The sequence below is a fragment of the Sceloporus undulatus genome, chromosome 1, assembly GCF_019175285.1.
Source record: "Sceloporus undulatus isolate JIND9_A2432 ecotype Alabama chromosome 1, SceUnd_v1.1, whole genome shotgun sequence".
In the NCBI taxonomy this organism is placed as follows: domain Eukaryota; kingdom Metazoa; phylum Chordata; class Lepidosauria; order Squamata; family Phrynosomatidae; genus Sceloporus; species Sceloporus undulatus.
Window position 1 is genome coordinate 62,405,072 of NC_056522.1, and position 12,207 is coordinate 62,417,278.

General features: G+C 41.2%; 1 protein-coding gene across 3 annotated transcripts in view; it reads left to right on the forward strand.

Annotated features, from left to right (window-relative positions):
- SMYD3 (SET and MYND domain containing 3) overlaps positions 1-12,207 on the forward strand; it is a 550,856-nt gene that overhangs the window by 61,451 nt on the left and 477,198 nt on the right. For 2 of the 3 annotated variants that reach the window (XM_042445885.1, XM_042445886.1), the window contains exon 2: positions 9,372-9,435. The exons of the other annotated variant lie outside the window; for it this stretch is intronic. In XM_042445885.1, coding sequence (XP_042301819.1) covers positions 9,372-9,435 — 64 coding nt within the window. The remainder of the gene's footprint in view (positions 1-9,371; positions 9,436-12,207) is intronic. 3 annotated transcript variants of the gene reach the window in all.

The following is a 12,207-nucleotide window of genomic DNA, read 5'->3' on the forward strand; positions in this document are numbered from 1 at the left end:
AAGGATTGGAGGTGGGGGGGGGGCAGAAATAATTAGTTAGGGCTCCATGCCCCATGGGCTCATGGGTTATTCTTTCCACATCCTTGAGCTAGAGGTACGAGGGATACAATGAGAAGCCTTTTTGAGCTGCCTTATGAAGACTTTGATCTAAAGGATGGCCTACAGATAGAAGTGGGCAAATAAATAAATGAAACAAGGAAGCAACAGACAATCAAATGCATTCTGCAACCCCCCCTTTTTTTTTTATAAAAAAAAATGGAGCCTTAATTGAGGAATATCATACTTTTGTCTTCTAATAAATCTGGATTGTATGCTCTATATGCACTGAACTCACCCATGGCTTTACATTACTTACTGGACTTATTCTCATGTAAGAGCTTTTGAAAGCTGCTGGTACCTTTCCAAGGTTAAACGCGTAGAGACAGATAAAGAGATGTTAATGATTTAAACATCAATCCTTGGTGCGAAGAGAAGAAAGAATCTTCACAACAACAAAGAGGGCTTGCCACAGTTTTGTACTGAATAACTACTGTGAATCTAACCTTCTGTAATACAAAGAACAGGATAATAATTGCATGTTGGTTCATGTACAGATTCAGCAACTTTTGACAACCCTGCCTTATGACATCAGTCTCAGTGTTTAATACAATAGTTTCAAATGGAAACTGTTGCAGGAGGGATTGTAAACAGAAGAACTCAGGATTAACTGAACAGTTCAGATTCATCAGGGTGGAGCCTTATATCAGATTGTAGAATTTTGTATGTTGTTGCTTTAATATCTTGATCTTCCTTAATCATATCATGGAAAGGCCAGGAAGAACCTCACATTCACCTGTTTATTGGAGAAAAATAGTCATGTGTATAGATGTCTGTGGTGTAGATTTGGAAATAAGAAACCTAGATTTGAATTTCTAGCTTGACAGTGCTTGTCACATTTATCTCATCTTTAATAATTAAACACATTATATTTATATGCATTCCTCCAATGAATTGATGGCACCATATATGGTTCCCTCCCCACCTCACATTTTTAAGAACAATCCTGTGAGATAGATCAAGCAGAGAATGTGTGACTGGGCAAAGACTACCCAGTAAGTTTCATGGCTCAGCAGAGATATAATCTTGGATCTCCCAGGTACTTGTTCAACACTCTTGACCATCATACTATACTGGCTGTCAAACACAAGTTGCCCATGAAAAATGTTACCATCCTTCTCAGAGTCAGATATTGTGCATTACCATGTTGGTTGTGGTGATGGGAGAGCTACTGTCTCTGCACTGAACACAGGGAGAAAACAGGTGGTGGACTGTCACATGCGGGCTGGTCCAGAGACACAGCACCAAGTGAGTACCGTGGTCTCACAATAGTTGGAGCTAAACTGAGGCCCCTCATAGTGCTGCCCAGTGACAACACATTCAAGGCTTTACCCTTCCTGATTTCAGCAAATAGGAACATTTTAAATGGACAACTCCCTGGCCTGAAGTCTGATATTTCATCAATTCTCCAGGAGCTCCAGCCAGTCACTCTGCTGGTATAGTTTCCTGAGATGGAGCTCCAGGAGAAGAGTGGCTTGGTCTCATTGCTGTGATCAGTCTCAGGAGGTGACCTACAGTTCAGGGACAGAGACCTAAATTTCAGGTAGACCAGGCTTCTCTAACTCTAGAGTGTCAGACCCAGAGAGCTCAAGTCTGTCTGACTGAGGATGTCAGGTGTGACTAGTTCAGGAACTTTAGATGTGATAGAGTAAGGTCTCAGGTCCTGAGTCTTCATCTTTCTCAGCCTTTCAGTCTCTGTCCAGACCACTACTGGTCTCCTAGAACATGACATGGTTGGAGCAGAAGTAAGGGAAAGCAAAAGAGTGTGACATCATGATATCAAGGTAAGTTCGTTCAGTGTTAGAGAGGAAGAGGGACAAACTAGCTGCATAGCTATTTGTGTGTGGCAGTGACCTTACATCAGGTGTGAGGAAATTGTGGCCCATGGAAATTGTTTGTATGACCTGCAAAGCCCCATCCCAGCTTACACTTTACCATCATGCCTAGTTGGTAGGTTCCTAGGATAACCTGCTTTTCAGAGTTGTGTTGCACAATGTTGATTTGGACTTATTGGGAAGAAATATAAGATACAGATAAAACCTGATGATAGTGGGAATAAAAAGGTCTGTTGGATAGAAATGAGAGAGATGACTGTCTTTTTTGTCAGCTTCCTGAGACTGACTAGCTGTTAGCAAACAGAAAGCAGTACTACTAGCTGTTGCTTTGATCTGATCCAGGTTGGTATTCTGTATGCAAAACTCTAGTTCTGGTGCAAGATATTTCTGAATGGAAATGGAGAGGCCTGTGTTTTCACTGAGTACCGCATTCCAATAATTATTGAAGTTCAGAGTGCCTGAGCTGAAATCCTATTGAAGTCTGTGCCACTGATTCCACAGGCTTTGGCTTTGGCCCCCAGAATCCAATGCCTGCTGTGCTCCATCTTCTTTTCAGGATTGATGCATTGTTGCTGAACCTTTGCACACCTCAAGATATTTTAAAGTCCTGAATAGCTCTTCAAACTCCCATTATTCTTTTATCTCCCCTGTACGCTTGCATGAACTGTTAGTACTGTGAAAAGAGAGGTCAGGCACACAACAGAGGAGAAAAATCACTTTTTATGTAGGTAGTTTCCAAGGCCAACCTGGCCTCTATGAGAGTGAGCACAATGGACATAAAGATGTGCTGATGCATCCATGATGACTGATAAGGCAAAGCAGCAGGATATCGAAAGGAGCAACGTGACAACATGCAGACGGAAGAGGGGAGGGAAACAACGGGTGAAAAGACCTTGAAAGATCACCTGTTCTGCATTGCAAGCAAACTTAATTATTCACTGTCTAACCCAGACTGCTGCACAAATAACGGTGGCTTTTGTCTTATATCTCCCCAAACAGGCTGCAGTAGAAAGCAGTGGATAGCATTTTTAAAAAGAGAAGTAGATACAGTAATAGGTGATTTTATTTTCTGAAACATGTTACTAATTTTGAACAAATGATGAGAGAGGTCATAGTGATCCAAGATTATCTCTGAACTTCCCTGCACCTTTCCCTGCACCTTGCATTCTCATTCACAGTCCTCCTTATTTTTATTTTTCTAGACTTATGTTTTAAAACTACTTTTAAAAAAACAACAACAACAAGCCAGTAGTGATCTAGAAAGCCAGTTAAACCAGAATGTCTTAGTTTAAGCTGCATGATTTCCATTGAATTTTATCTTGGCAAAAATTCAAGAAAAACAGATGGAATTAATATGCAAATTGTCATCACCTTGTGGTTTTTTAAATCACTCTAAATATCTAAATCTTGTAAACATCATCTACATTAACAGGTTGAGAAATAAGTACAATTGCCTCTTAGTTTTCGTGTGTGTGTGTGTGTGTGTCTGTTCCAGACCCTCCCCCTGCAAAAATGGAAACTCGTCAATATTCAAGCCCCGTTGGCTTGAATGGCGGTGAGTGCCTGTGGACACCTCCAGGCGCATGTCATGGGTCTGTGATCCATTTTATCCCCCTTCGTTTGCTGCACGCAAACAGACAAGGGACGCAGATTTCAAGTTCGCAAAAATGGAGGGGTGGCTGTATTTGAAATCCTACATGATTGAATCTGCATCCTGCTTAATTTTATAATAGTTCTCATTCTGTCCAGCCCTGAAATGCAAGTGGTTACTTTTCACATATGTTCTTGGGGTAAGAGTAATAGGTGATAATTCAGCCTTAAAGATGAAAGATTTACAGCAAGGGAGAGATGCTCAGAGGAGTAAATGAGACATAATATTTTCACCCACCTTCTTTCCATCTCACAAGTCTGCACATTATTTATAATGGAAACTTGGTTCATTGCAGAGTTATAAGAAGAAGTGAGGCTATTAAAAATAATAATTGTTAGCCGCTCTGATAGCCTTTAGGGCTGAAAGGCAGGGTATAAATACCATACATAAATAAATAAATAAATAAATAAAATAAAATAAAATAAAATATTGATGAACTCTTGTCAGCAAATAGTATGGCAAGAAAGACAAGAAGAAAGAGAGGGATTGTTTTATAGTCCCATAGTGCCACATAATTGCTGATTGTTTGTGACATCATGATAAATAGTGATCATCATGACTTGAAACTCAACCACAGATGGTGAATAGAACCTATTCAGCCCCTTGTCAAAGTTAGGTATATTTCTCTTGCATGTTGGCAAAGCTTGGGTTACATACTACACCAGGTTGAATGGGGTAGTCAGCATGTGCCCTCTGACACCTCTAAAACCATGCTGTCAAACTCTGGTAGTACATTGTTCTGTCAAATGGAGGATAGAGCCTAGCTGAATCGTAGCACTTTAACTGGGTAGTGTGAAAGGGCCCTTGATCCACTTCAGGTACCTCCTTAACAGACACTTCAGAAGACCAAAACAGTCATTACTACTAATCCTGTCTAAGCTGTGCATACATAACTCTAATTTAACTATTTCTCTGTTTCTCCCCACTTCCCTAAGTAGTATTCCTTTTGTGAAACTTGAGTCACTTAAACTATTTTACTTTAGACAAAACTTTAAGGCCATTTGACATTGCATGAAGTGTTTATGGTATAAATGTTTGCCGTCACTAAAGGTGTCTGAAGATTCACAGCAAGAAACTTGCTTAAGGCAAGGTAATGTAAGAAATCAGAGTTGCTGAATTTTAGCTTGCAATGGAATATCACGAGTTCCAAAGACAGATGGTATCCCACTGTGTTGTTTACTGCAAAGCGGTTTGGAGCTTCTCTTATGTTAAATAAGAGTATTTGATTCCTTGACTACATCACAGGAGAGCAAGGAGGTGTTATGCCTTTCCCCCATCACACCACAGAAAAGAGTAAAATATTTTCTACCCAGATTGCAGCATTTCAACTTGTGTCAAGTAGGTACTGCATATAAAGCCCTCATTAATACTATGAATTGTTTGCCTACATAGCACAAAAATGGCAAATTGTTCAACAGAAGCAAATGCTAAGAGCAATACATTGTGTTTTTTGGGGGGCGGCGGCGGAGGAATAGCTCTTTAGGCACTAGCTCTCTGCTAGTACCTAGGATCTTACAGGCTGAAGGCTTTAAAAATGGACAATTAACCAAAGTGACTCTCATAAAAATGAGGCAGAAGGACAAGCTGATTTTGCAGCAAAAACAATTATTTCTTTTATAAAAAGACAGGGAAAGATAGAAGCAGAAACCAACAGAATAGTGAATGCCAGCTGTTTCTCAAAGTAAAAGATGGCAAAAGGGCATGGGATTAAAAACCAACCAGTCTTGGAGGGGGGATTGCTAGAGGAGTGTAGCTAAGCTTAAAGGGGTTTACAGACTAAAACACATGAGTTTTCTCACTCTCTGATGTGGAGAAGATGACTGCAGACTGTGGAAGGTTCGGGGGGGGGGGGGGGGAAGAGAAGTCCAAGATAGGGCAGGTCAAAGAGAAAGAGTCTCTCTGTGTGTCTGTATTTTAAAGATTTTCCTAACTTGAGAGGTGGTCTCCTAAGAGTGAGGGAATGCCTCTGGGTGGAGTAAACATGACCTCAACATGTGCTTCCAGATGGAAGAGGTGAACCTGCCTTTCAGGTTCTGATTATGGCTGTTAAGTGGTCTGAGCAATATTATAAAATGGGGTTGCACAGACAGGATGAAAAACCAACCTGTATGGCTATTCACTACCTTCTAAATCCAAACGTGTATCACCCTCTCTGAAGATAGCACAACACTTCACCATAGGAGGTATACTAGTCTGAGCCATGTTGGCAGGGTCTCTATTCAGTGGATGTGGACGATATAGTTAAGCACTGGTAGCTTTCAATCTATGCAAACATTTTCTTATTAGCCAGGGCAGAGAGAGGATGAGGAAATTTTGTAGTTTAAAATGAGTCTTGGATTTTCCAAGATGGACAAAGCATCCAGGCTGCAGCAGCCCTAGCCTATCCACTATGGATTTTTAACAGTTTGTACAGATTTTTCTGTCTTATGCTTTTCTGTCTTATGCATCAAAGTCTAATATTCTCATTTATGGAGCACAACTGGTAACACAAGTATATCAGGTTCTAAAATTGTAATAATTTATGCCAGTGGTGGGCAACCTCCAGCACTGGGTGTGGGGTATTGTATTGTCCCCCCCCCCAATTGCTGTGGGTTGCAATGTGCTGCTACATGGCTCAAATGTGGCTTAGCAGTGACAAAAAGGTGCTTTCCCTTTTCAAAGCAGGGCACATGTGGAAATGGAGTAGTGCAAGAGATTTGCAAAAAAGAGTGTAGAGGATCTGCATGTGGCTCCTGGGTCATATTTTATCTGCCTCTGATGTGCACGCTTACCTGGGAGTAATATTCATTACACTAAATGGAAATTATTCCTGAGTAGACACAGTGGACCCATTTCAAACTGGCTTCAGGGTGGGCCACGGAGTTGAGACTGCCATGGTCGCCTTAGTCGATGATCTCCGTCTGGGCATCGACAGGGGAAGTGTGACCTTGTTGGTGCTCTTGGACATCTCAGTGGCCTTCGATACCATTGACCATGGTATCCTTCTGGAACTCCTGGGAGAGTTGGGTATCGGGGGCACTGTGCTCCAGTGGTTCCGATCCTACCTCTCGGGAAGATTCCAGATGGTGAGGCTGGGGGACAGCTGCTCTCGTAAAAGAGAGCTGACATCTGGTGTCCCTCAGGGCGCCATTCTGTCCCCCATGCTGTTTAACATTTACATGAAGCCGCTGGGAGAGATCATCCAGAACCATGGAGCACGGTGTTATCAGTACGCTGATGACACCCAGATCTATCTCTCCATGTCTCCGACTGATACAGTGACTAAGTATGGCACCTCTCCTCTGGATGCCTGTCTGGGGTCAGTAATGGGCTGGATGAGGAAAAACAAACTCAAGCTGAATCCAGAGAAAACAGAGGTACTCATGATAGGTACCCCAAGCCCGGGCAGGGAAATTTGCCATCCAGTCCTGGACGGGGTCACACTAACCCTAAAGGACAAAGTTCGCAGTCTGGGAGTACTCCTGGGTTCATCCTTACAGTTATTATCTCAAGTAGATGCGATAATAACAATTTGTTTTGTTTTATTTATATACCGCTATTCCAAAGATCATAGCGGTGAACAGCAAGTAAGCTAATTAGCAAGTAAGCTAATTTGCCCCCAACAGTCTGGGTACTCATTTTAGCGACCTCGGAAGGATGCAAGCCTGAGTCGAGCTTGGGCCCTTTTGCTGGTCTTGAACTCGCAACCTTGTGGTTTTGAGTGAATGGCTGCAGTACAGGCATTTAACCACTGCGCCACCAGGGCTCCAATGGCCAGGAGTACTTGGTACCAGCTTCGGCTGATATGCCAACTACGTCCCTGTCTGGACCGAAAGGACCTAGAAACAGTAGTAAACGCACTGGTAACTTCTTGCTTGGATTTCTGTAATGCGCTCTACATGGGGCTACCTTTGTACCAGGTTCAGAAGCTTCAATTGGTTCAAAACGCTGCAGCCAGATTGGTCGCCAGAACCTCAAGGGCGGACCATATAACACCCGTATTAAAATCTCTTCACTGGCTGCCAATTCGCTTCCGGGCCCAATACAAAGTGTTGGTTATTACCTATAAAGCCCTACATGGCTTGGGCCCGAGTTACTTGAGGGAACACCTCTCCCTACATAATCCGCCTTGCACTCTCAGAACAATGGGGAAATTGTTGCTTGAACACCCCAAGGTGAGATTGATAATGACTCACCAAAGAGCTTATACAATGACAGCTCCAACTCACTGGAATGCACTTCCAGAGGAGATTCGATCCAGTTGTACATTGGAAGCCTTCAAGAAGGCATTAAAAACTTATCTCTTCCAGTTAGCATACCCTCCCGATTTTCTGTAGAAAGTATTCCCCGACTAGATTGGACGACTACCCATAATTGATATCCCGACTATCCTAGTTATACTGTTTTTAAAAATTGAATGTTTACAACTGTTTTTATAACTGTTTTTAATATTGTATTTGACATGTGTCATAGAGTTTTACTGTATGTACACCACTTTGATCTGGAGGAAAAGTGGTATATAAATAAAAGCTTTATTATTATTATTATTATCTAAATTTGTAGTATCAGAATTGCCAGTTCTGGATCATCCAAGGCTCTGAGGTTTGCAGGCCAGAACCTGAGATGTAGGGATGACCCTTGGTGATGTCAATAAGCATTATGCATGAAGTACCAGTCACAGTTGCTCATAGTTTGTCATTCAAACACACACACACTGCATTTTCCTTTTTGAAAACTGAGTGCGAAATCTTAGCTAAAGAGGTTGTTACCAGATCAAGGTGAAATGATGGGATTGTTCCTTCACACTTGCTTTGGGAGATGGGATGTAGAACATCAAACTTTTGCTTGCTTCTAGCCAGAAGGTGAATGTAGAGTCAAACAGAAGGTAAGTTCTGGCATCACAACAACTGGGAGGAAATGAAGGAACTCATTAAGTAAATACCTTACTTAAGGACCCCCCCCCCCCCAGAAACTTTGCAGGTTGCAGAAAGAAATCAGTTAAATTTTGTAAACTTATAGTAAGCTGCAACTAGCTGACTTGGAGATTTCATCTTGTCTGAGCTGAGTCCCTCAAAACTGGAGAATTTGTACCCTTGTCTTTTACTTGGAGATGACCTGTTATAACTGGAGATTCAGGGCCAGGCCCTGAACTCTGGCAACCCTGTCATTCTTTTTTCTTCTCCATGCTGCTATTCTGCTTGCTACTACTAACCAGAGGCGCTTTAAATATTTTTATGGCCATTGTGCTAGTTGAAAATGCATGAAAACACACTTAAAAACCAGTAACACTTTTAATTTTCAGTTTCCTTTTCTTATGATGCTTTCAAGAGGGGAAAAAAGGTGATGTCAAGGTGTTCGTACATGCCATCTTTGAACTGTGGTGACATGCCTCTTCTAAATAGAAGGGGAGACAACTGGCCACAGTTCAAAGATGGTATGTGCAAACACCTGGACATAATTTTTTGTCTTGCTCTACAATTTTCTCAGGAATTTTGCTCCAGAATGGGTTACCTCTTAGGCAATAATTGCAAAGGGAATGCAGTTTTCTTAAATTACAGTCTAGAGCCAGAGATCAGCAAACTGCATAGTGTGAGATCTGTGTGTCTCTCTGTGTTTTTGTGTGTGTTTGTTTCATCTGCCTCCCACACAGCAGCCTTAACAGCCCCTGGCCTTGGAAGTATACTCTGAATTATGTTCTGTTATGTTCTAGCCTTAACCTTTTAATGTTATTTTAAAGTTTAAATGCATTCTTTCAAAGCTTCTTGAAAGCTCTTGGAAAATATTTCATCCCCACCTTTTCCTATCCACAGGAAGGAGCAGCTGCTTAGATGTTCTCAGTGCAAAGCTGCACGATATTGTAATGCACGTTGCCAGGTAATGATGATTCTGAAGTGAACCACAAATACATAATGTATGTATTTTAACCTTTGAGCTTTTTGCCCCCATTAACCTTTGGTAATGTCTGTGCAATTAGTTGTGATGACTAGGAAAAACTCCATATCTGCAATGGTAAATATCCATAGTATTGGATATTGGATGACAGATTCCAAGGCATTGTATGTAAATATACATGTTTTAAACTTGTAATACTGCTAGCACCGTTTGAATGCAGGGTATAAATATAGAACTAACATTACAAATAAGTGCTTAAATTGTAAATATATGTTTCGATGTTTACTTTTATACTGTAAACAGAGATCTGATTATTTGTGACAAGTAATTGCATTTTGATGCATTAAATATAAATTTGTTCACTGGAGAGATTCTGGAATAAGGTATATAGAATAAGAGGTTAGACAATACAAGTTTAATTTTTTGTTTTGTTTTGTTTTAAAGCAAATCTTTCAGACAATGCTAAACTACTACATTTATTGTTTTACAAGAACATCATTGCATATGTTTTTCAGACCTTTTGGTGTCATTAATGTTGTATTTCAGGTTTCTCCTACACTAGGACATTATAGTGCTTCAGAATTATTGCTTTTCTGTAGTGTGCTGGAAGCAGAACAAAAGAGGTTGCACACAGCAGTAAGTCATACTTAACAAAGCTCCCCTGTGCATTTAATTAAAGATTCCTTCTTGCTGCTTCCTTTGAAATTGTTTTCTGTGTAGCTTGGCATCACAAAATGAAGCAGGAGAGAGAATTATTGAATTTTGTGATGCCAACAGTTTGTTCTTTGCAACCACATTCTTCCGTCAACCAGAGACAACTGTAAACATGGAGAGTTACGAAGAAGTGAGATGCCAAAACAATGGTCAATACTTTCAAAATATTTTCAAAATTAAAAGCAGAATTTGGCGAATCTTCATTTTCTCTGGAAAAATGACAAGAAAAAAGAACATGGAAAGAAAGAAAGGCCATGAACTGCTGATATGAAAGTATGTTAAATCAATCATTATGCCAAAATGTAACCTGAAGAAAATCACTGTAAAATCAAAAGACTATGTAAAGAATATACAGCTCGCCCACGCCATATGCGGGCGTGCCATATGCAACTTTAACCTTACGTGGTAGGTTAAGCCGTGGTAGCTATAATGACATGTGTGCCTATGGCATGCGCACTGCGCCGCATGCAGAAGCTACTCCCCCATTAAAACAAATGGGGTTTCAGTGTACACATTTTCCCCCATACGCGGGGGGTGGGGGTCCGGAATGGATCTGCCGCATATGGAGAGGGCCCACTGTATTAGTGCTATTAAGCCTAATAGACTGAAAGCCAGAACTCTGGACTAAAACTGGGGGCGTTGTCAGGGAACAATGCAAAACAAACTCATATTTGCAACCTAAAAGAAAGAAAAAGCCTCTTTGGATGACAGACAAAACTCTTCACACAGTTAAGAAGAAGTGAGATGCCAAGGGCAAGGGTAGATTTCTGAATGCAACTGTTCAGCAACTTATGCATAGGGACAAAGAAAACTATTATAATAGTCAGTGCAAAGAAATAAAAAATGGCAAAAAAGGTAGAACAAGAGATTTCTTCTACAAGATCTGAGAAATCAAAGGGAAATTCAAACCAAGGGTGGGAATGCCGTATAAACAACAGGGAAATATACTATATATAAACACACAAAAAATAAAATAAAAAGATGATGGAAGCAATACACTGAAGAACTCTATAAAAGAGATGAAAAATGATAGAGTCATTGTTACCCAAAATGCAAGGGGCACCCATCTGAGAAGGCACCCACACTTAATATTCAAGTAGGGGGATTTTATTAGCTCAAATGACAACAGCTGAGAAGGCTCAGGCAACTAAAGTGGGGATCAAGCCTGTGTATAATGGTTCCAAGAAAGAGGAGTGCAGAGAGTAGTCCAGAGTTCAGGTAATGTAATTTTATTTATAGGCAATCACCATTCACATGAGACACCCACTCACAGGCACACTGAAGAACTAAAGATATAAAGGTGGTGGCAGATAGCTACTTAAAAGGGTTGCAGAGGGTAATACTGTACCAATTCCAGATGTATAGCTTCAATTAGGGGTGGGGGCATGGTGAGATGGAAAATGGATCAGCATCTACTTTAGGATTATGGCATGCCGATGCCCAGTTTATGCTGAGGAGTCAAGTGAGAACTGGACAGAGTGCCTGTCTGACCTCAAATGAGACGGAATTGGGCTGCGTGGGCAGGCATATTTTAAGGCAAAACATATTCCAGGGTATGTTTCAGGATGTGAAAGGATTTCCAGGAGTGAAGAATGAACAAGAAATTTGAGAATGGCTAGATTATCAGTGCAAAAGAGTATTGCTCCCAGAGAGGAGTGTACTTGGATTTCTTTTCACGTGTAAGCGCCAGGTCTGGTACCCACCATCATGCCTATGAGTGCAGGGGTTATGCGGATTCTGATTTTGATCGATCTATCCTGTCTATGTGCTCTTGAGCTCCCCCATGCTCATTTCCTTATATGGCAAGGCAATTTCCTGCCCTGGGCTGCCCTCGTGCCTATGTGCTTTAAACATCCCATTGATATCAGGAGGGGTTCAGAGGGCTAGACCTTGGAGTAACATCATTCAAGGAAAAACCTTTTGTCAATGAACCCAAAGGGGTGGGCATAGGGATTGTTTTCCTCTTGGATTTTATTGTAACTTTGATGTATTTTATTGTTGTAACCTGCCCGGATTCTCTGTGATAGGGCGGGCTAGAAA